General features: G+C 40.4%; 1 protein-coding gene across 1 annotated transcript in view; it reads right to left on the reverse strand.

Moving 5' to 3' along the window:
* Positions 1 to 634: 634 nt before the first annotated feature.
* BACH1 (BTB domain and CNC homolog 1) overlaps positions 635 to 25,844 on the reverse strand; it is a 41,375-nt gene continuing 16,165 nt past the window's right edge. The window contains exons 2-5 of the mRNA XM_056109368.1: positions 17,010 to 17,303; positions 13,283 to 14,629; positions 11,271 to 11,477; positions 635 to 4,178 (exon numbers count right to left, since the gene is read on the reverse strand). Of these exons, the coding sequence (XP_055965343.1) occupies positions 3,720 to 4,178; positions 11,271 to 11,477; positions 13,283 to 14,629; positions 17,010 to 17,243 (2,247 nt within the window). The 5' untranslated portion in view covers positions 17,244 to 17,303 and the 3' untranslated portion in view covers positions 635 to 3,719. The remainder of the gene's footprint in view (positions 4,179 to 11,270; positions 11,478 to 13,282; positions 14,630 to 17,009; positions 17,304 to 25,844) is intronic.

A 25,844-nucleotide genomic window follows, 5' to 3' on the forward strand; every position in this document is an offset into this window, starting at 1 on the left:
AAGTACCAGGAATCACACAACCGCTAACCAAAAACCTGAAATTAGTAAATTTAGTGAGAAAGTGGAAATAGGATGTCTACTAAATTAGAAGCAATTTTAGAGGCTTTGATCTGTTGAATATTGATCAACATCTACTACCATGTATAGCTTTCCTACATATAACAAAGTATACTCAGAAGAAAGGGATTTTTCTTGCAGACATGATCCTATTCAAGTGCCAGGATCACAATGACCACTAACCAAAAACCTGAAATTAGTTGAGAAGAGAAAATGGAAATGAGATTCTGACTTTACTCAATTAGAAGCAACTTTAGAGGCTTCGACCTGTCAAATTATTGATCAACACCTACCATGTATAGCCTTCCTACATCTGACAAAGTATATTCGGAAGAAAATGTAAATTAAACATTTTGAACATGTGTTTTGTTTTTGTTTTGGGGTCATACCCAGGGCTTTCTCCTGGTCCTGCTGAAGGATGACTCCTAGAAATGCCCTGGAAACCATAGGTAGTGTCAAACATTGAAGCAAGATCAGCCGTGTACAAGGTAAGCTGTGTACAAGGATAAGGACCCTCATACCCCTAGGCTATTTCTTCAGGCCTGAAAAGTTTGCTTTAAATAAAATATGATCTTAGTAAGTTTAGTGGTTTTATTGCACTGTTCAAAAACTGTTATGAAAGAGAGCAAAAAAAAATAGACATTATATTTGTTTATTTTACAATCAGTCTGCCATCCTTTACCATTATGGCTTTAAATTTTCATTCTGCCCAACAAGTTTCAAAGAATAGTTTATTACATGCCTTAATAAAACATTTAAAATACTTTACAAATTCAAAATAGATGTTTCAGAACTGAAAAAGTTCACCTGAGAATTCATTATAACATTGCCATCTGACTTTTTTTCCCCAAGTTGTTAATGTGGCTAAATGTCCACATGCAACCTGTATTGTCCACTACATCAAATATATTCAATTCCTTATTTAAAATTGGTTAAGTATTCTGCTACAGGAAATGCCTTAAAATTTATAGATGGAGAAACCAAGATTTATATCCACATTTTTTAAATATAAAAATTTAAAAATTATTTACTACAGCTATAGAATTCATAATGAAAATAACAATTTAATGCAGTATTATTTTACTGAGTTAGACATTAACATTTTAAAAAATCAATAAAGCATCGAGAAAGCCAATTAATAAAATAAGGAACAATGATCACATATATATGTAATATACAAACTAAAAACCACCTTTCCAAAATTATGCATGAAGGAAAAGATATACACTGTATACACATTATCCTGTCATTTGTCTTAGGCAGCCTCAAAAAAAAAAAAACCTGAAACTATTTTTTTTTACGAAAAAACTTCTTTAGAAGTTAAATGTTAAAATAGGCATAAAAGTGTAATGTTATGCAATTATCTAGAAAACATTTCCACCTATGGCCAAAAAAGACAAATGTCTTTTTAAAAAAAATTTGTCCCTTCGTATTACAACTTGAAAATTATGTAGGTATGAGGTAGTGTACTTGTATTACATGCTGGTTATTAAAATTAATGCTATATTTTAAGAAATATTACACTTGGCCAATAACCAGAATATCATCAAAATAAACCCTTAATGCTAAACTTATGTAGAATTTATGTTTGTATGTAGAAAGAAATTTAAACCAGGTGTCTTAAAAATCATATTTAAACTCTGGAGACATTGAGGGTTTACCATAAAATAGTTGGTAACCTTTCAAAGCGGTTATTTACAGTAGCCATTAAAGCAAAAAAAATCATTTGACATTAGCACATACCAAACTGATATGACAAACAGCTGAGTATACACTGAGGTAGGAAATCAAGAATTCCATTGGCTTGTATTGATTTTACATTTTGTAAACCAAAAAAGTTTTTATATTATTTTATATTCTGAAGTTAAAAATTACAAGTATCAAAGAAACAGCTACGTGGGTTTATATATATATATATATATATGTACACACACACATATATATACACAATTCCTTTTTAGTATAGGATGTATCATCACGGAATAATCATTCTCCCTGATAAATTCTTGAGAATTCCTATGAAGTGATAAGAAAATAAGCCCAACTAGTTTTTTCTTGCAGTAGCTAAGAGCAGAGATTATAAACTACTAAGAACAGACTAGCAGTAGATCCCCCATCTCCCCACTTCAGAAAGGATAATGTTTGAAAGACAGTCTGGTCCCCACATGCTCTCCGATGCTCACTCCTATGTGGTGGTGAGTGGAGCACTGTCCCCCACGTCAGCTCCACAGGCTCACCCCTAAACTCCAGGTACAGTCTAGAGTGTTTCTCACAACTGTCTGACCAGATGAAATGAAGGTTTATTTTTGATCCAGACACTATCAAGAACTCTTTCCTACCCCTTAAAAACTAGGTACAGCAAATGTTTCTGTCAATGCCAAATATGCATTTTCAGCTGTTGGTAACGTTCCAAACTTTTGACTCTCAAAAGTCATCAAACACCAGAATGGCTAAGAACCACTGTACAATATTAGGGGGCAGATGATAGAGGCTGTATTCAAATATAGGAATGAATAAACACAAAGACTGATTTTAAAATACCCAAGTCAAAATGAATGTGTGGGTCCCAGGACATCAGAGTTGAGGAAGAGAACCAAGATCGAATCTGACTTCCAGTGACCAAGATCAAATTCCAACCTACTTCAGAAACCTGCATGATCACTAGAGGTGCATTTCAATTTACCATAATGTTGTGTTTTTGTTTCTGTTTTTTTTTTAACAAGAGTGACAAGACTTTAAAATAGATCGAAAAGTGAGCTGCTACAGCTGGTAAATGTAGGTCCTCTTCTTTCCTGTGGTCTGGTTTTCTTACCTGGGTGCTCTCTAATGGGAAGGCAAGCAGTCTTGTATTTGGGTGAGAAAGCTGTCCAGAATTCTAAAGCCTAAGACACTCGCTAGCCCTGCTGCTTCTTCCAAAGAAATAAGCGTGTCACAGACATGAAGGTGATGGAGAGAAAAAGGAGAGGATTCTTCCCTGCTATTAACACAGCCTGCACTACTGATGGAGAGCAGAATGATTCCCAGTGCAATTTAGGAATCACGGTGCAAACCAAAAAAACCCTGATTCTGGAAGCAGCTGAAGAGCAATGATCTTTAATGCTGTTATTTCTATTTCAAGATCCCATTTTGCACACTTAAGTTCCACACGAACACTCCCAAGGAACTGAGACCTGACCTCTGAAGAGAACAGACCTTGGTTAGTAACTTTCTGGGGAGAACTTTTCTCTTACACGGGGGTACTGCAAAAGGGTTACACTAATAAAACTTTGTAGGCTACTTTTTCTAGCAGGAATTATCTGTAGATACTTTAAGCTGTGAAACCACTTTTTTTTCCATAATGCTGTTTCATTCTCATGTTTATTTTGAATACTGGGAAAAATTATGACTTAATGCTATTCTTTGATGCATGAATTTTAAAACCTTACTACATTTTCACATGTGATTTTTTTTTTCAGTATCTAGGAAGCAAAATCTTTTCCACATCTCTTGTAGAAATCAAGACATTAGGTCAAATTCAGAGGAATTCCCTTATCAGCAAACCATGAGGGGGTTAAATAAAAACAATATGTTTAAGGAACAGATGGTTATATGGAGCGTCCAAACAATGTCAAAACTTCAGCAGAAAATAAAAATCAGCCCGTCTGAAGGAAGTGAGTGCAAGTTTACTCGTCAGTAGTACATTTATCAGTCATTTGCTGACAGAAATCCGAGATGCTGCCGCTGGGCCGACACTGTTCCACAAGCCCGGCCTGCCCAGTGCTGGCCCCGGGCCCAGGCTCCTGGCCCCGAGGGCCACCCGGCTCGCTGCTCCTGCTGGTGCTGGAATAGCCCGGGCTCTGCTGCTCGGTGGCGGGCGAGGGCACCACGGGGGGCCCCTCAGGTAAACTCAACACAGCCGGGAAGGCAAGTTCCCCATCTGGAGTACTTTTCCCTTTCTCGGAGATGAGAAAGGAAAGCGGGCAGTCGGAGGCCGAGTACTTAGCGAGGATCTGGATCTGTTCCTGACTCAGCGCTGCTTCTTTGCAAACTTGCTGGCAGAGTCCAGTCAGGTTCTGCTTGGTCTCGCCAAGGGTGGACAGGATGTGATCGCGTTCCTTCAACAAGTTCTCCTTCTCATTTTGCTGTGAGAGGGTGGAGAGAGAGAGGACAAAACAACTTCTGTTTATTAGTGCCACAAACATGTCTACGGGGAGCCAATACAGCTACAGTGCCTCTCACTTAAGTACGATCACATTCATTCCTCCACAGAATTCAGAAATCTTCAGATTTTTTAGAAATTTCACCGAGGTGCACACAATATTTCTCTTGGAGGGTCTAGGGTAGAGAGCACCCCCACTATCAAATTCTCTTTACACTTGTAAGAAAAACACATTAAACTATCAACTCACGCGCAAGGTAGGAGGAAGACTCCACACAGCCTAGCCTCTGTTGTGTGTCAAATTTTTGGCTAAAGGAGTTTGTGATAAACTTGTATGGGTTTTCAGAGCCTTTTGAATTTTTGGACTGCAGATAAACAAGGAGGAAACTTGACACCTGGGATATCCTGAAACAAATCAGGGTGACCATGGGAAGGACAGCAGAGCCCAGAGTTGAACATTGCCAGAGTCACCATGCCAGTGGCTGATCACTGCAGCGTGAAGAACTGGGAGGTGGCGGGGGGAGGGGGATCTTTTTTTTTTTTTTCCTGGTGTGTGTGGTGTGTCTTGTGATCATTAACTGTTTCAGCACACAGGAAAGCCTCTTAAGGTATTTTCCAAGAGTTTTCCAGGTTTTCCCAGTTCCTGCCTTCTGTTCCCCCACACAGGCCACCACTGACACCTCATTTCCTCGTTCTTCCTCATTTACTCCTTCTTCTTTATCTATCCCGAGACTGTTTCATGTCTAGGCTGAGCTAAGCCAATGAGTGTTCGGGTCATTTCTGTGCTGAGTCGGCACAGACTGACACAAGGGCAAAGGTTTCTCTGGAGAACCTTCTGACAATTCCTGGGTTTCTGATTGTTGATGGGTTCTAGAAATCTGAGGTTTTTCTATCATCATTTGGATTTATTTTTAAGTACTTATTTTTGGTTTTGAGGTTATACCCAGCAGCAAAGGCTACTTCTGCCTCAGTGTTCAGGGGTTGCTCTGGAAAGTACTTGGGGAACCATGTGGTACCTGAGCCTCCTGCATACAAGACGCACTCCACCACACCAGATGACTTTTTTTTTGGGGGGGGGGGTGTCACACCCAGTGATTCTCAGGGGTTACTCCTGGCTCTACACTCAGGAATCACTCCTGTCAGGCTCAGGGAACCATATGGGATGTCAGGGATCGAACCCAGGTTGGCCATGTGCAAGACAAATGCCCTACACACTGTACTATCTCCCTAGCCACAAAATAAGCATTTTTTTTTCCTGGAACAAAAATAGCTAAAAAGATTAAAAATAGCCATAAGGATGAAACATGTTACTGTTTTAGTTTTTCTGCAAAACTAAATGCAAATCTACTAGTATCCTACAACTGCTTTAGTATTTTAAAGGCAATATATTTTAAGAAAATGTGAAAAAATATAACTTACATTTTAATAATGTAAAATAGCCTGATTTTATATGAAACTTGCTCAGATTTTTCAGATTTTTATAAACGTCTTGGAAAAAAATTTAGGGTTATGTGATACATAGATAAGTTCATGTATGCATATGTACACAAGAATAAACAAAACAACGATCAATACTCAATACATTTCTCTTAAGAATTTGCCAGTTGGAGGCCAAGGGGGTAGGGTGGGAGGGGTCTACAGTTGGGCCAAGGACCAGAAAAGTGCCTACTGCTACCCCCAGAGAAGAAAATAAAACATTCAACACAATCAGCATCTCCGACTTTTTCTCACACGCTAATACAAGTGAAAAACAAAACTTCCAGAACAACAAGTATGTTTCCTCACTCACACATTATTTAGAACTCAATTAGAACCAGAATGAGTATTTGTTCTAAACAACAGCAGACAAGCCTTCAACAGTGTTACACTAAGGATTAAGTGAAACACTGAAGAGCTGAGCTTCCTTCCTCAAATTAGAACAACTTGAGATATTAGAAAGATCGCAAATATTTTATAACGTGTTTATCTTTAGATAAACAACATGATCCTTAACTGTTCTTACTCTCCAACCAATCAATGAAGGATACCACTATAATCTTTAAGTACACCTTCTCCCCAGGTGGCTTACCTCTCCACAACTAAAACCAACGGGTAAACCCTAGAACTTATCCGTGATTATTCCTATGAACTAAATGGTCCCTTAAGTTCCTTGCACTTGAAGCCACCCTCTCCGTAGCAGCTAGCTGGTTTTTCCACTTCACTTTAATTTTAAGATACAAGTTTACTACAACAGTTTTGCTAAGTAAGTTCAGTTAAATCATTTTGGCAAAATAAATAAAAATAATTCAACTTAGTCACTTCATGATATATTAGCTACTTCCCTACCAGTATCTTATTACATATTTCTAAACATATTTTTATTTTCTTAGTATGCAACTACATAAATCTTACGCTTTAAGTACTGTAGCCTTAATCACATATCCATTAAAAATTGAATAAAATCCGTGGTCCCAATTCAACATTTACAGCAAATTTACATCTAGAGCTACATTTTAGCTACTAGTGTGCAATATTTATTCAAATTTAGTAAGTTTTTTTTTTAATTCTAAATATAACCGACCCAGTACAAGATAAGGAATGGAAGAATGCAGCACAGAAACATGTGACATGTGACAGTGACTTTAAGGTTAAATAATATTCAACTGAGAGAAAATGGTGACTAGTTGCTCCTTCCATAAAACCTCTGAACAGGTGGCTCAGAGAAATACCTAACTGTCCCTTGAAAATATACATAGAAGAGTCAATATCACTTCTAAGAGAAACAAAATTAGACGCTAATGGGAGATAACCAATTCTCACTATCACAGTGAAAAAACTTAATTTTTTGCTGAGGTTCTGGGCTGACAAGACACCCAACACCTACCCTACTTAGTGAAGGGCAAAATACAACACAACACATACCCAAAAGAACTCAGTGACACCTGACAGAATGTACTCCTGATTCATCAATAGAAATCTACCCTAGAAACATGTCTTCTTAAGCATCAAAATAGAGCTCATAATCACCCACTTTCACTTACTACATGTCCAACAATAAAGCACACTGAGAACTAAGACCTTTAAATAATTTTTCAGACCCATCCAGACAATAAAAATAAATGAATAAATAAACCACTGTTAGTTAACAGAGTGTGTCAACACTTTCACAAAGTGACATCTTTATTTTTTAAAGAGGGTGGGGTGGGGAGAGATATTTGTCATACTCCTCCATATTCTCAATTATCTGCACTACTACCTACAGATTTTCACTAGAGCATCAATACTGTCAATAATTCCATTAAAAGAAAATTTGGAAAAGCTCCTGAACATTCCCCAATAACCAGGTTTTAAGAATACTTAGTAAGTATTCGGCCTTAAATTCTTTTCTTTCTAGAGAAAGGGCCACCCTTCTTAGTCATATTTAATAGCACATTTTCTGCCATTTTCATCTGGGAAAGCTGTGACAGGACTAAATTTAAAATTTTGTGACTGGAATTTCTCCACTATCTGACACTAGAACCGCAAGTAGGTTTGAAAGACTTAGTTCAAACTTCAGTTCAAGGAACTTAAAAACAGAATAAGCCACTCTGACACCCTCCACCCCCCCACCCCCCACCCCCCCAAAAAAAAATCCTACCATCTCCTCACTGGGGAAAAGGAAAGCACGTGTGAGGCGAGCCCTCTGGCCCCTCGCTGGAATGATGGGAAATCCAACCAGGCCCTGGGCAGCCAAGCATTCACCAGCTGCCTCTGCTCCTTGTTGAGATGTTCTCCTCCTCGTTAAAGTTTAAAGGGATTCAAACTATAATCATGACTAGACTGATCCCTGGTCCCATGCTTGGGCTTTTCTATCAAGATGTAATTATATCTTTCTAACAAATTTGTTCATTCATACTTCAGATGCTTTCTGTTTCTTTTAGCCAAAAATGCAAAACAATACAATTAGTTACTAGAGTACCAATCATTCTAATTGTTTGACTTAAAAGCATATTTATGTGTGTAAATCATATATATAAAAGCATATATATACATACATACATATATATATATATATGAAAGCCAATGTTCTCTTATATTGGAAATTAACTGACAGAACAGGCTCTGCCTGTGTGAATGGAGCCTATTACTATAGGGAAGCAACATAGGGTGAAGTTCAAACTCAGAATTATAGTTCATTAGAACACACACACACACACACACACACACACACACACACACACACACCCCAGGTAAAAGAATCAATTAAGGAAAACTGAAAATCTGTAATAACATAGTAAAAAAAAGTTAAAATGAAAAAGATAGTATCTGCTCAGTGTTTACTTAGTTCTTTCAATGTAACTCATTTAATACTGGTACATAAATGAATATCCACTCTACATAAACAATAAACTAGCATTATCTCATTTTACATATGAGAACACTCAGGCACAAATGAATGAACAATCTACTCAAAGTTATAAAGTGCCACAGACTGGGAATGTGATTCATAATTACATATTTTTAAGCACAGTCTCTCGACACTCTCTCTGTTGAAGTAAAGGCTGAGTGGAAACTGCAAGGAGAACAAAATAAAAAAAAATCATTCCAGATATTTTTTTGTGGAAAAAAAAAATCAACTGTTCAGCAATTCACTATATGACATCAATCCAAAAACTAAATATAAGACCTATTAGGAAACAAAATACTTCTGAAAGGTAATAGTTACTATGAAACATACTGCCTTAATTACGATTGTACAAAATAATCATAAAACAACTTAATCAATGTAAAGGCTTTCTGGTTTTCATTTCTGGGTGTGCTTGCCTTTGGAGAGGAAATGGTAAAGGTAAGGTAAAGGTAAAGGCCCTCCCGTTGTTCATCGATTTGCTCAAGCGGGCCCAGTAACGTCTCCATTGGAGATTTTGTTGTTACTGTGTTTGGCATATCAAATACATCACGGGTGGCTTGCCAGGCTCTGCCATGTGGGCGAGATACTCTCGATAGCTGGCTGGGCTCTCCGGGAGGGGCGGAGGAATCGAACTCGGGTCGGCCATGTTGGCTGCGTGCAAGGCAAACGCCCTACCGCTGTGCAATCGCTCTGAGGTGGGTCAGAGAAACAGTACAGCAGGCAGGGAGCTTGCTTTGACTGCAGCCAACCCAGGCTCAATTTCCAGTGCTCCAAATGGTCCTCGGAGCCCCACCAGGAGTGACCCATAACCACAAAGCTAGGAGTAAGCCCTGAGTACTGCCAGGGTGTGGCCTCCCCTCAACAAGATAATTAGCTGAGAAAGAAGAGAAATATAAGCAACAGTTCTCAGAACTCTAGTCATTTAATGTCATGTAGATTTCAAGTAGCTCCAGACAATCCATTAGTCTAAAAGGTAAAATTCCATACTCCATGACATTTAAGTGTTCTACTAGAAGAAAAGTAGTAAGGAAGCCTACGACCACTACCACTTACAGGTATGTACTGATAACTGCCTACCCCCATGAAATGGCTGATAAATATTACTTAATTTGCAACTTTCATTCTTTGGTCCTAACAGCCTAGTCATTCAACAGTCCATAGTTTTATAAAAATGTATTTTACTTTTATAGCATGCTTCCATTTATAAACCATCTGGTTTCTCTTCCATCTTTTTATACCCTTAAATATCTTCACCTTTTCATACTTAGGTTCACCTTTTGCAATTAAAACATAATACATGTATTTATATTTTTAAACTTAGGGATGGGGCTGGAGCGACAGCACAGCGGTAGGGCGTTTGCCTTACACGCAGCCAACATGGCTGACCCGAGTCTAATTCTTCCGCCCCTCTCAGAGAGCCTGGCAAGCTACCGAGAGTATCTCACCTGCACAGCAAAGCCTGGCAAGCTACCCATGACGTATTTGATATGCCAAACACAGTAACAAGTCTAAGGATGTTACTGGCCCGCTGAAGCAAATGGATGAACAGCGGGAGGACCGTGACCGAACTTAGGGATGCAAATAGATACAGTTTCCGATTTTCTACGTTGTTGCTATTTAATTGCAATTCATAGCTAGCTGGCTTAGGATAAAAAATTGTTACAATCACAATTTTCAATTTTAACCAATAAATAACCAAGGTAGAACATTTAAAGAATTCTAGGCAATGTTTCCCTATGGCCTCTGACCCCATGTGGAGCTTAGCCAGCATTATCAGGTGTCTTTCAGACAAAGCTTACTTCCCAACCACTATCGAAGCACCAGTGCTAATACTTCAGTTCATTTGTACTTGTATTGAACAGACAAGCAGACTCAGTAAAATGAGGGTTCTTCTAAAGATGCTCCACTCATAGCAGCATGTAAGCTTTTCCCCTTAAATAAAAGGTCTAGTTGGGTATGTTTTAGTATCAACAAAAGCTGGGGCCAGAGCAATCATTCAGTGGGTAGAGTGTTTGCTTTGCACATAGCTGACCTCAGTTGGGTCCCCGAAACCCCACATAGTCCCCGAGCCAGCCAGGAGGAATTCCTGATCCGAGCTCCAATGGGCATGGCTCCAAAACAAACACAAACAAATAAATGAAAAAACAAAAACAAGTTACTCAAGTCTACAATTTATTTAAAGAACTAGAATATTCGTTTTTAGAGACATCACAGTGCTTATAAAGAGCTTCCCAACTATGCAACCGTCCAATTACCCCGACTTTGTTCATCATTAAAAATAAGCCCTCAAATAAATAAATAAATAAATAAAAGTAAGCCCTCAGAAAGCATTCTCAACATTTTAATAGTACTGCTAAGGTAAGTAGGTAGAATACGGCACTGAAGTTAAAAGAGAGCTAACTTAATTTCTGAAAATGACAGAGAACTCTTTTTCTGAAAATGGCAAGTGAAACTCCATCTAGATCACCTAGTTACTGGGGATGCGGGCATCTCGGTCACACATAGCTGTTTCCAATCTGCCATGTTCTAGTTATTACTAACCAAGTCCACCTATGTCTAAAGAAGTCAACTGATCAGTTTTTTGAAATTAATGCATAACTGAACATTTTATCTGACTTATAATTATAAAGGGAATGGAGGGAGGGGGGAGGGATTCGGAAGGAGAGAATGTGGGAGTGAGATTTAAACAATAAGCCACTGTACACTTACCAGCTTCTCAATCTCGGACTCAAGATTCTGTATACAGTCGAGTTTTCTCTTGCGACAGCGCTGGGCAGCAATTCTGTTTTTACTTCTCCTTCGAATATCATGGATACAATCCAGTTGCTCTGGAGTCAATTTGTGCATTTTCAGCAATGATTGAAAATCATTTCGAGAGAGCGAAATTATTCGTTGGGCATTAAATGGCAGCTTTACCTAAAATGTGAAACAAACATTAATAATTGTTTCTGTATCTTGCAGTTACACTTAAATTTGGGAAGAAGAAAATACATCTATTTTCCAGAGAACTTAATTTTGGACTTAAGAAAACAGACTAGACTAGTCCCGATTTCTACATGGTACCTTCTGCTACTCTATTTTAGAGAGGGTTCAGCAAAATGTGAGTCACAATAATTTTTCTGTAAATCAAGCATATTAATACAAGAGTGAAAAGAAAATTTAAGTTATTTTCCCAGGATATATTAATCCTCCAATCATCAAGCCACATCCTAATGTTTTAATGTGATTTTATTCAAATTAAAATATCTACTATATTCTTTGATTTGTAGCACTGTGTAATACTGATTCAATACTGTAATACTCATTTTAAAAACATTTCAGAACATTTATTTTCCTGTCAAGAAAATGGTAATTTTGTATAACTTATTTTAAAGGCTACACTTCCACTTGCCAATGTAGAAAAGTGAAAAACCTTTGTAAGTTAATGTTATTTTTAATATATGTAAATTTGAAAAAGGAATATATAAGTATCGTAACTATGGGATAATTTAATATACCATTTAAAATGCAAATAGTGTGCTGGAGAGCTACTACCATGAGTTGAGCACCTGCCTTGTGCACAGCTGACCAGAGTTCGATCCCTGCCATCCCATACGGTCCCAAGTACCAGTATAAGTAATTCCTGCATGCAGAGCCAGAAGTACCGCCAGGTGTGGCCCAAATAAATAAGTTAATTTAATGTAATGCAAATGGTACACTGGTTAGCTTCTCTGGCAACCAATTTGGCTTGCCATTCAAGTTTATAGAAATTAGTCACATTAAATGTTCTGAAATGTTCATACTACTGTAGACTTTTGCATTTCTAACCCTCTTCACTGTTTGAAATGCTGCATTCATAAACATCACACAAAAATTCCACTGATATACATTAGTTCATAAAAAAGCATACGTATTATTTCTTAAAGCACCTCTTTCCAAAGGCAGAGTAAAGGCCTCTTTCACACTTTCAGATATGTAAGTCAACAGCTATATAAGAAAACATAAGAACCAACAAGTCCTTATTACTCGAAGTGTCATAATGGTTTACCCAAAATCAGCTATCTCTAGTAAACACAAACTTAAGTTAACAAAGTACTCTGAACAAGCTTGGTACGATTAATTCCATATCCTCCACATGTAACTCAAGCTGAATTTACAGCCATTGAATAATTGCTGAAATGTCTACGGGAAAATAAAAAATAATGGGTTGTGAAATCTAATGTAAACTATGCATCAGAAGACACAGCCCTACAACTAGTCACTGCTAACTCAGTGGTGTCTACTTTTCTCAGGCTTAGGGGACACTTGCAGTCATGAACAAGATCACACACACACACACACACACACACACACACACACACACACACTCTTTCTCTTTCTCTCCTCTCTCTCTCTCTCTCTCTCTCTCTCTCACACACACACACACACACACTCTGCTACATTTTTCTGGGAGTGACTATGTAATAATCACAGAATCATTATGCTTTTTCCTCTTGGGACACAGCTTTTGACTTAAGCAGTTAAAACCCAAAGTGATCCACTACTCCATAATTAACACCAATACACCCACCCTGAAATACATAAAGAAGTCCACACATCATCACACTCATCTGGGCCTGATGCCAGATTTCATCCCTTAACACACCTCCGGACCATGCTCATACCCTATGGCATATAAGGAGCTGCTGACACCAAGCAGGGGTCAATTACAAGCCATCAGACACAATTCCCATCCTCCTCACCTCACACTCTTGTTCTCTGGCCGAGTAGGATTCACTGTCTCCTTCAGTATCAGTCTCAGAGTCATCTCCCAGGCTGATGACACATGTGTAGGGACAAGGTTCCTGCTGGGGCTCAGAAGTATAACCATCGTTGCCAATTTCCAAATTGCTTGAACAGCCTTCGGTGCTCAGAGTGCTGATGAAAGGGCAGTTGACAGAACTCAACGTGGTGAAAGTCCTCTGCCCCGGCTCTGGGCTCTCGCTGATTCTGATGCCCAACCAGGGACACTCGGACCGTTTCTGTGGGTAGATGGGTTCGGAACTCTCTTTGGCCACAGCGGGTGATAACTGGATTTGGCAATGGGCTTCCGTGCTGCAAATATCACTCCAGAAGCCTTTCGCTAGGTGCTCAGCCACTTCCCGTTCCACACTACTCCGGTCACTGGAGGCAAGGCTACTGTCTTCCCTGGGGCCAGGGTCAGATTTCAAATGTAACTCCTGACTTTCACTGAATAATTTTTCTTCTGGAACGTCTGTACCTGACAAAGGCTTCTCTGTTAACACTGTCATGTTTTGCATACCAGCAAAATTCAAGTCACCGTATTGGTCATACGTGTGTAAGAGGGACAGAGAATAGAGGCCATGAGGATCCGCAGAAGAGCTGTGGGGTAGAGGAGCCACCTCGGTTTGCTCGGACGGACACTGAGAAGCGGGATCTTTCTTCTTGGTTTCTTCATGTTCCACTGGTAATTTAGTTTCTTCACATTTTAAGATCACTTGCAGATCTGCACAATCTTGGACACCCCCGAGACATTCACTCTCAGATGTCTCATTTGGCGGAACACACGAAGTGTGAACATCTTTGACAACGGATTCCACAGGTCGAATTCTGTCGGTTCCAAATGCTTTCTGAAATTTTCTGTATTTGGGGCATAAAGATGGCAGAGCCAGAGCAGCATCCTTTTCTAAGCACATGGATTCACATGTTTGACTGGCACTGTCTTGAAGAGGAAGTGATACTTTTGCATTTCCTTGATACCGACGAAGTTTACACTGAGGCATCTGAACATTTTTGTTTTCCAAAAATTCCTCCACTTCATCTATTTCCAATTCCCTCTGGTCTGAAAGGGAAATTTTAAGGTCTGTTTTCTGACAGTGCGATGGGAAGCATTTTATTCTTGGGCGTTCTTGCTGGTCAGCAGTAGAGTCCGAAAACTTACATTTGAGAAACTGAAAGCAGGATTCCTCAATATCACGTACACCTAAAAACTCTACACACTTGCACACCTCATCCACATTGTCCTTACTTAAGAACAGCTTAGCGGTGTAGGCAAACTGAATTAAAGGTTCAAATCCTTTAACTGTCACCTGTGAATATACAAAATAAAAATAAATGCATCGCTTAAAAAAAAAAAGTAGCATGAGAAGGAAATGAGATGGTATTTACAGAACAGGCATCAGAAATGTAAACTAAGATTCTAGAAAAGCATACCACATCTCCCACTTTATAGACTTCGCTCTGAAGGTAACCTTGTTTAGGAATATGAGCTGAAGACATAAGTATGAGCACAAAGTTCCCACATTAGCGGAAATAAATCATCTATGCAATAATGCAGGAAGAACACAGCATGCAACTCACACAGGATCAAGTCAGGTTCCTGTGGGCACCTCAGCACCATGCAGTCCCTAAATTCTAAATAATTCCAACTACTATAATGTTCAAATACAATGAAGACTAGAAAACAGTATTTAATCCACTTAGAAAGTAGCTCTGACCCACAGGAAATACAAAGTAAGGTGAGATGTGGCCCAATAAGCACACAACCGCAAAATAATCTAATCATACCCAACTGCAAACCATAATGCCCAAATTATGTGGGGAAGGGGGAAGGGGGAGGGAGACAGAGGGAGAGGGAGGGACAGAGAGTGGGAGAGAGGGAGGGAGAGAGGGAGGAGGGAAGTACCTGCCATCAAGGCAGATTGGTGGAGGCGGGGGTGGCAGGAGGGAAAATGGGAACACTGATGGGGAGAAATGTACACTGGAGAAGTGAAGGGAAGGATGTTGGAACATGTATGACTGAAACCTAATCATACACAACTTAGTAACTGTGTATCGCATGGTGATTCAATTTTTAAAAGGGGGGAATATAAATAATCCAATCATATCAACCACTATTTCAGCAAAGATTCAAGAACTCTATAGGCAATAAAAAACCTTTACAAAGGAAATCCTTTACAACAAACCTGCTGCCTCTACAGAGTGAGGCATCTCATTCTGGAGTAGACACAAAACTTATTTCAAAACCCTAAGCAGATCCTGTAAGATGATGATTTTGGGGGGGTATGACCTTCCTTTAAAAAAAAAAAACTGAACACTTAACTTTAAAATGGCTACCTAAAAAAATGGCACCACCAGAAAATACTTGTTGAGGATTCAGAGAAATTGGACCATGCAGACACTGCTTGTGGGAACAGAAAAATGTACTGGAACTTTGAGAAACAACAGGGTAGTTTCTTGTAACTCTAGAGTTACAACTATAAAATGTCCCTGCAGTCATATCCCTGGCTTTTTATCCAGAGAACTGATATTCACACAAAGTCTGTACACAAATGGTGATAGTAATTTTATTTGTAATATGCCAAATCTGGAATGACCCTGATTGCTCTTGGATAGCTGAACAGTTAAATAAAAATGGGTCCTGGGGCTGGAGCGATAGCACAGCAAGTACGGTTTCTGCCTCGCATGCAGCCAACCCAGGTTAGATTCCCAGCAACAGATATGGTACCCTGAGCACCGCCAGGAGTAACTCCTGTGCATAGCCATGTGTGACACAAAAAGCAAAATAAATAAACAAATTTTAAAAAATGGGTCCTTTACACAGAAAGACTGCATTCATCTGGGGAACATAAAGTAACAAAATAGGAGACTAACACCCAAGAATAGCCGAGATAAGTACCAGGAGGTTTACTCCATGGCTTGGAGGCCAGCTGCACACTCTAGGGGTAAAGGCAGCTCAGATAGAGAAGGGAACACCAAATAAAAGGTGTTGGGAAGATCCACCCAGGATGGGAGATGCATGTTGAAAGTAGGCTATAGACCGAACATGATTGCCACTCAATTCCTCTTTTGCAAACCACAGCACCCAAAAGGAGAGAGAGAACAAAAGGGAATGCCCTGCCACAGAGGCAGGGTGGGATGCAGGGATGGGGGGTGGGAGGGATACTGGGATTGGGATTAGTGGTGGTGGAGAATGGGCACTAGTGGAGGGATGGGAACTCGATCATTGTATAACTGAAACCCAAGCACAAAAATTTGTAAGTCTACAACTGTACCTCATGGTGTTTCACTAATAAAAATTTTTTTAAAAATGGGTCCTTTAGGTGCTGGAGAGATAATAAAAACTGGAACCAGTCATTTTCCATCATAGAAAAAAAATTGCAAAGGGAGAGATTAGCACATGCCATGGCCTGTTCAGAACGATCTCTCCAAACATCTACCACTACCGCCTAAACCCTTCCTTGGTCATTCCATCAAAAGTAAGACAGCAATGTCAAGTTATTTACCTGCTCTATTAATACCATAGACTGACATCCAAATTTAATAATATGTTTAAAAAAAAAAAAGGTGTGCTGTTGCAGGACCCAAAAAACTGCTCCCAGGATCCGTGCCATTTAATTTTAGCTTTATAAGCCCTAAGCGGTCGAATTCAATTCAATGTGGTAGAAAGCAGGAGAAGTGCTCGCTTACGTCCTCTGGCAGAGTGAGATGGAGCTCCGCATCGGCCTGGCCTAGGATCCGCGAGTGGAAGTACGTGCTGCACGCTGCCAGGACAGAGCGGTGTGCGCGGAAGCGCTGGCCCTCCACCAGCACCGTGACATCGCACAGCACATCCTTCTTCCGCTGGTCGTCCAGGCTGAGCAAGACGTTGGCACTGTGCACCGAGGACTCATAGGCGAAAACCGAACTCTCACTCAGAGACATTCTGTGTAACGGATGGTGCTGGGAAACTCAGTGAGAGCATGCTTCTGATCGGCGTCAAACCTGCAAAGACAGGAGAGAGCTCACTCAGGATGCAAGGGGGTCAAAATGCTTTTTGAAAATAATACAGTACTACATGTCACCTTCAAGTGAAATCTTAAGAGCTGGCATGAAAAAGACAAGAGAACCAACCAACAAAATAGTCACTGCTACAAAACCAAGATGTAGAACTACATTCCATTTTGTACACAAATAACCAGCTAGAAGAAAGAATTAAGAAAACGATCCATTTGCAATCGCAGAAGAGTTAGGTACCTGGAATGAATGCCTCAAGCATGGTTTAAGACCTGTTCACTGATAATTGCAAGACACCTTTAAAAGAAGTAGAAGACAAAAGGAACTGGAAAGACTGTGCTCAGAAACAAAAGAACTGAAATTGTTAAAACAGTGATCCCATGCCAAGTACTGTACAGATTCAGTGCAATCCCAGTCAAAAGTCCAAAGCAGAAGAAATAGAACATTACCAGAATCTGCATAGAACCACAGAAGCTCCTGAAGAGCCCAAGTAATCCTGAGAAAAATGGAATGAGTGGTCAAACTCACCTATTTAAACTGATTACAAAACTGAAATAATAAAACCAGTGTGGTACTGTTATGAATACAGACTCGCAGATCAAAGTTCAAAGCCCTAAAGCAAAGTCACATGTATATACTACACATTCTCTCTCCATATATATATTTTTATATATGCAATTTATGTGTGTACGTCTATATACATATGGATAGTTAATTCATGACAAGGAGCAAAGAGCACAAAATGGAGAAAGTCTTCAGTAAACAGTGCTAGGAAATTGGATAGTCACATGTAGAACACTGAACCTTGAACACTGAACCTCGCTATGTCACAAGGCTGAGAGTGGTCCTCACCATGCATAAATGTTAAAGTCAACATGGGTAAGAGACCCAGCTATGGGTCTGAAGCCAGACAATACAGAGAAGCAAACAGAGGTGATACACTTCACAATCTCAGTTCCAGTGATGTCCCTGGGGAAGTCAACACTAGAAACCAGGGAAACAAAAGCACAGCTAAACAAAGAAAACGGTAACTAAAAATCTTTTGTTTTTAGCCAGAGAGCTAGTCCAGAGGATAGGGTGTTTACCTTGCATGTGGCCAACCGGGGTTCGATCCCCCGCATCCCATAAGGTGCCCCCAGCACCACCAGTTCCTTAGTGTAGAGCCAGAACTAACCCCTGTACATTGTCAGGTGTGGCCCAAGAACCAAAAATAAAAATCTGTTCTTTAATAAAATAAATTGCCACTAACATGAAAAGCTCCAACTGAATGGGAGAAAATCGGCACGTATCATACAGCCAAAAAATGGCTAATACATATAAAGAGCTCAAAAATCTCAAAAACAAAAAATATATATTAAAAATATTAGGGCAGAAGTGCTAAATAGATGCTTGGGCAAAAAAAAAAAAAGAAGCCCAGGGGGTAAATATGCCCATGGAGGAAAAGTAAAAATAAGAAAACGAAAATGAGGTTTTTCCATATCCTGTAAGAGGGTGTGTCAAAGGCCAAAACCAGCAGGTGCTGAAGACATGGAGACAGAGACAAACCCTCCTACACCACTGGTGGGACCATATGCCGGTTCAGTTCCTCAAAACATCAAAAATAGATTTATCATGTGATCCTGCAATCCACTCCTAGATACTAACATGAAGAATACCAATTTAAAAAGAGATAATGCACTCCACTGTTTACTCCGTATATTACTTAGCCAACATTTAGAAACCACCCAGGTGCCCAATGGCCACTGAGTAGGTATGTTAAACACGGCAGATACACGAATGAATTATTAAGCTGAAAATTGATGAAATCGTATCCTTTGCTACAACATAGAAGGAACTGGAGGAAGTTGCGCTAAGTGAATTCAATCAGAAGGAGATAAACACTGAATGATTTCATTTCATACGTGGGATAGAAGAGAATCGAAAGCAAGGGAATAGACAATACCAAATGAAAATAAGACCTTGATTTTAACTGTTGCAATTAGATTTTTGGGGGGTAAGTTTTCTTTAGGAAAAAGCTTCATAATGTGAGGGGAAAGAACTGATATTTGAATAACAATTATTTCAGGGCTCTCTTAAAGTGAGATACTTTATAATGAAAAGATCACGATAAGCAAACTTATGGGAAATGTCCATGTGACTTCCCGATTCTACTGCTTTGGGACAGTCGTTTGGCATGGGTACGCAAAGTCACCAGTGGCAACTCTGGGATGGGACTCCACGGTTCAGCAGGCATATGGTATACCACCATTCTCGATGCCCCATTTCCCAACATGTGACAGCTGGTATGGGCAGTTATGTACCTCATACATAACAAGGATATATTCGACAGAAGGTTCCTCTAACACAAATAAAAACAAAACAACTCAAATTCGTCAGGTCACACATTTTAATAGTGAGTCTCTTTATATACAGCAAGGCCTAATTTGACACTATAAAATGAAAGCAACAAGCAAAACCATTCCATCGTTAAGAATACACTTTACCACATGGAGAAACCCTTGCTTTTCTCAAAATACTTAAGAGAAAGCTATCCAAAGAAGCGTGAATTTTTAAGCATGTGATTAATCTGTAGAAGCATCCAGATAGTGATTTTGATTGAATACAAATTTCTGGGGGAAAAAAAAAAAGAGTAGCCCTCTTCAAGTACTTCAAACTGAGATTATTTCCTATAAAACAAGAAGGCAAGGCATCAAGTTTAGAGAGAAGTTCCCGCCTTTCCTTCTGGAGAAGGCAGATCAGTGCCGGCACTGGGGGGGTGGGGAGCTGCACCCTGTGAGAACTCGGTGCTGGACGAATCTGAACTCTCGAGGACACCACCCTGTCACCCTGTTGTCCCTCAATCTGTATCTTGAGGTAACCTGTGCCATGAAGGTGCCAAGTGTGCAGCAATGAGTGTCCCATTTCCAATACACTCTACATCAAGCAGAAATGGCTCAGAGATTCAGACAAAACCAGCCCAGGCCAGTGCTCCGAATTCCCCCTGAAACTCAGGCTGCTGAGTCGCAAGCTCATGCATTGGCAACTCTGAATTCTCCTCCTGGTGTGTGCTGGGCTTTAAAGCACTCCACAGGGCTGAAATATTAAGTTCCTGGGAAGTGAATGAAAAAGGAAACCTCTCCCGATGGGTAGTGAGACCCTCAACCCATCCAGGCGGGTTTAGCAATCGCTATGGCGGACATAGATGGGAACTTCAAATCTGAGTCCCATAACTGACTTGATTTGAGGACTGTCCCATACAATAGGAGCAGTAAATTCCTTTTAGTGACTGGTCTTAATATTTCAATGATCGGCACCAAATAAACTACAACTAAAATCGGGAAGCCACATCATTCAAAAGAACTGCAGAACTTGGAGCGAGTAGAGAACTCGGCACAGCATCGACCACAGGCTGCCCTGGCTTTGGGCCACAGGACACCAGGAATCACAGCTGACTACTTTTCCCTCCTGAATTCCTGCACGCGCAAGCCCCCCCACCCCCCACCACACACACACACACACACACCTTCCAGTTTCTTTTCTAACATCTGCGTGGTAACCTTAAAACTGTGCTCATCTGAAATTAGTTAACTTTATAATCTGATCATTCTGAGCACGACACAGCCAAGAAAAGCAGCAAAGAATGTAGAGATCCATGCAGCAACGGTGTACTAACTTAAGAGTGCCAATGCTGCTGATCAACAATTCTGGATGTCCCTACCTCCCTTTCTCCACGACAGCCTTGTAAGCCATGACTTTCTCCTCCAACAGGCCACCACATCTGGGATCCAACCTCAGGACCTAAGCCTCACCCCTCCTACCAGACTCCTACTCACAAGAATCCATTAGTGTCAACTCTTGATCTCATACAACCTTCCTTCTCTAGATTCCAGGAACATCTCTAAACCCCCTTGTTGAAGAGATGTTTAAGCAGTCCCTCTACACTGGCTCCTTCCCATGGTCCTTTACTTAAGTCACTCCAGAAACTGTTCCAAAAATACTACTAACAGCAAATACTCAATAAACTCAAGTCTACACCAGGCACTGAGCTAGGGTGCCAGATACAGCTAATATTTCCAGCTCACAGGTGCACTGAAACAAAGGCTCTTAAACCACTCTACCTTTATAGATGAGGATACTGAGGCACAGAGAATCGCCTTGGCCAACTTCAAAGACCAGTGAGAGGGAGAAGGGAAACAGGTACTAAGCTTCTGACTACTCCCTACTGAGTCTCCCGCTAGCCAGTATTTGCTGATAATGGAGTATGGGGACTCACTTCAGTACTCCGGGGATCCAGGTGTTTAATGAACAGTCATGCTTCAGAGTCAGGAAAGACGCCTCTTTGAAAAATGAATCACATTCAACAGTAGAACCTAAAGGTTCTTTGGATCCTAGGTATCTAAAGCAAAAACAACACTCCTAGAGAACAAATACTATGTCATTAGCTACTATTAATGATAAGCACAAGTCTCATCCCTTCCAAGTCCCTCTCTATTCTCTTATTCCCCCGTATCAAAGTTATTTCTCCTTGCCAAAAATCCTAGTATGCTTTCTACACTTCCTAGGATCAATTCTAAATCCCATGCATATCCATATCGGCATAGTCTGCTCTCTTAAAAACAAACCCAAACACACACACACAAACACACACATACATGTCCTCCTGCCCTCCCCCTTCTCTCCCCTCTCCCTCCCCTCATTCCCTTTCCCTATCCCCTCTCTCCCCTTGGGTTTCTTTCCTACCCAGACGGAGGAGTAGCCCCTTCAGGCCCAGCATAAATACCACAACCACACTGTGACTTATTTTCTGTCAGAAGATACGTGCTTCTGAATGACTTACTTGGCACTTTTAGTACAAATCCAAAGTCCAGACCATGTACATCCTCCAAACACAGCCAAAGTCAACTCTTCAGACACATGGAGACAAAGACGCCAAGCTCAGTCCCATGAAAAGCCCTGGAGTAGCTGGATCAAACAGGAACCACAGCTCATCCGGCCAGGGGCAAGACAACTGGCCCTGGAGAACCAAGTCTGGTCGTGATCACACAGCCAATCAATCTGACAGACCAGCAGCCACAAGACTACCTAGACTCTGATCTCTCCACCTGGACCACTTCATAAAGGTGCCCTGGAGCCAGCAGAGGGCTCAGTGAACGCTGCAAGAGGAGCCCCAGGCCGCCGCCCTGGCACCACACCACTGGGTGTGGCACAATCCCGTGGAAAAAAGAAAAAGAAAGTTGTGTAGGAAGTTTATTTTCCTCTTTCTGAAAAGCACGTTAAGTGGCCGATCAGAAATTCATTGTAACCCCCGAAGGTAGCCAGAGAGAAAGCTAGGAAAAGTAACAACAAACCCCGAAAAAGAACAGGGCACACTTCTCCCACAGCTGCCAGTCCGGGTCTAGTATTTCATTAAAAAGGGGAAATAGAGGGCAAAAGAGATAGTACAGCAGGTAGGGTGATTGATTGCCTTGCACTTGACTGACCTGGCAAGTCTATCTCTGGTACCATATGATCCCCCAAGCACCACCAGGAGTGATCTCTGAGCACCACTTGGTGTGGCCCAAACAACCCCGCCCCACCCCCCAAAAGGAAAGGAAAAAAAAAAAATATATATATATATATATAACACCCAACCCATGGAAATTACAGACCTAAAATTCTGTTAATTAACACCAAACTTATTTTTATGTACTTTATTGATTTGACCTTTAAATTATCTAATACCAAGTTTAGATCCCTATGTTGCACTTTAATAATTTTTCTATAGTCTTGAAAATATATACTGCTATAATAATTAAAAATAAAGGCTGGCTGACCTATGAAGTGCTGATTCATACTGTAATTGCTGATAAAGGATGATCAGGCATTTTTTAAAGCTTCCTGCACCTTAGTGTGGAAATAACTTCCTCTTTCTGCTCAGCACTCACAATTTAAGCTTCACTATCATTACCATTTAAAATGTTTTATTTCAAAATGACAAAGAAGATAAAAGATGCTTGAATTTATCAAATTTTAAACTTCTATATGAATTAAAAAACAAAAAACCTCACAACCTCACCTTTTTAAAACCCTAAGGCGAATATACAATCATGGAAGCCAGCTACAAACGCATTCTAAAAGAAACTTAGAAGATAATTATGTGTAAGGACAGAGTTCAGAGTTCCACATGTACAAAAGTGCTGTGATTTCATTTTTGAGTCTCACAGAATTTCATTGTTCTTTAATTCTCATTGTTGAAAAGCATATCTACCAAGATTCACTTCAAAGGAAAAAAGTTACCATCACTCTTCATCTTCACTCAACAATCATGAATGTTCTTTCGACAAGAGCTCATAGCAGACTAGGTGTCATGAAAATACAAATGAACACAGCACCCACATTTTAAAATGGGGGGTGGGAGGGAATCTAGATATTCAAAATAAAAATGAGGGAGGAGGAAGAGAGTCCAGCTGGTAAGGCGCTTGCCTTGTACACGGCCCACCCAGGCTGAAGCCCTGCACCCATGTAGTGCCAAGAGCCCCCCAGAGTGCAGAGCCAGCAGCAGGAGGAAGCCCGAAGCACCACTGAGTGTGGCCCCCGTTCCCCCAGCGAAAAAAAAAATTGTCTCACATTGAATTAAATAAACATTAAATCAATTAATAAAAGAACTGTACATACTTAAACCACAGTAAATCTTCCAGCAAAAATAAACTACTGTGCATCTTCAAACAAAAACCTATGTCCCGTCAAATCACTCCTGGCCATAATAATGAATGAGAACAGTCATTTCCAAAACAGTTAACCAACTGTCTTCGCCTTTACATAAACAGCGGTCTTTCTCTTGGCCTGCTCCTTCCTTCAAACTTGCTCATGGCCTTCTTCCTAATGGCCAGCTGGGACTTCGGCCTTTTCCTGCTGTTTCTACCTACCCACACTTCCATCTGGTGGCAGTTTGTTTTTTCTCAATTTCAGGCCTGGGTCTTCAACAGCTCACAACACCAGCCAAGTCTTGCCGATGACATCATCTTCGACTTCCTAAGTTTGAAAATGTCACAACTCAGTCCTATCACAAGATCCCCAGAGACTCAGTGCTCCCCTAAAATGAGGTAGCCCTCCTCTTCTAATTTTCAGGTCACTAGCAAAAAAAAAAAAAAATCAATGCCTTTATCTAGTTAAAACTAGCATAAAATAAAATAAAATAAAACCCCTGGCTTAGGTAGGGGCCCACAATGAGGAGACATGCAGGACTCATGGGATGGGGGTGGGGGTGGAGCCGGCCCTTTCCTTCCTCCATCCCTAAGACCCCCGACCCCCCCAGTCACTGCCCACAAACGTGCCCTCTGGCTACTAGCACAATAAGCTGCTTAAGCCATGATCCCAGACTCAGAAACAAATCTCAGAAAGAACTCAGTGGCTTTTGGCATAAATCCCTCCAGATTTATTAAGATTTCAGAATTCCAAAATCATGCGGCCGCTACTGCAGCCACATATCATATCCTATTCATAATCAGCAATAGAAAACAAATTGTCTAATGTTGTCTTTTCAGCAGATAGTGTGTTGGGGTAAAATCCCAAATAATAATGGTGGGTCTGGTGTTGAAATATTGAATGTAATCAAAGTAGAGAAAGAGTAAGGTGGAAATCATCTACTACACAGGTAAGGGTGGGTATGGGGGGTTATACTGGGATTTTTGGTGGTGGAAAGTGTGCATTGGTGAAGGGACGGGTGTTTCATCATTGTATAACCGAGACTTAAACCCGAAAGCTTTGTAACTGCTCTCACAGTGATTCAATAAACAAATTTATTAAAAAAAAAAAAAACCTGGCTTTCCTGCTTACTCCCAATTTTTTAAGACCCTTCAACATAAACATCTGTGGAGAGTTAACACCTTGATGACTGTGCTTCAAGTCTTTAAGTCGTAGGAACAAAACCACACTGGGGTGTGTGCCAACAGCAGTAGGCCCATGCATCAACGTGCTACTAAATCAGACAAACGTTGGATCAGCATGTTCCCTAGTTTGAGTATTAGAGCCACCTGCTAAGAACCAAGAAGAGTAATTCACTGATCAAGATCCGCCATTTTCTTTAATCTTCTGTAGATTATAAATACCATGTATAGCACCCTTTCATTAGCACTGTCTGTATAGCACTGTCCTCCCGTTGTTCATCGATTTGCTTGAGTGGGCACAAGTAACATATCCATTGTGAGACTTGTTGCTGTTTTTTTTTGCATATCGCATATGTCACGTTTAGCTTGCCAGTCTTTGCCGTGCAGGCTCGATACTCTCGGTCGCTTGCCGGGCTCTCTGAGAGAGGCCCCGGAGGAGTAGAACTGGGGTCAGCCGGGGTCAGCTGCATGCAAGGCAAGTAAGTGCCTTGCCACTGTGCTATCGCTCCACCCACCTTTTCATTAAATTTCCTAAATCCATTTTCTTCAGACTTATCCAAAAACTTTAAATGTGACAGAATTAAGTATAACTGTACATTTTTTAAAAAAGTTGAAAAAAACAGCGGGGGGGGGGGGAAAGTTTAAATTGTGTTATATACTAGTAGCAAAGGTGCAGCACCAAAAA

Source organism: Sorex fumeus, unplaced genomic scaffold, assembly GCF_029834395.1.
Source record: "Sorex fumeus unplaced genomic scaffold, SorFum_2.1 ptg000265l, whole genome shotgun sequence".
In the NCBI taxonomy this organism is placed as follows: Eukaryota; Metazoa; Chordata; class Mammalia; order Eulipotyphla; family Soricidae; genus Sorex; species Sorex fumeus.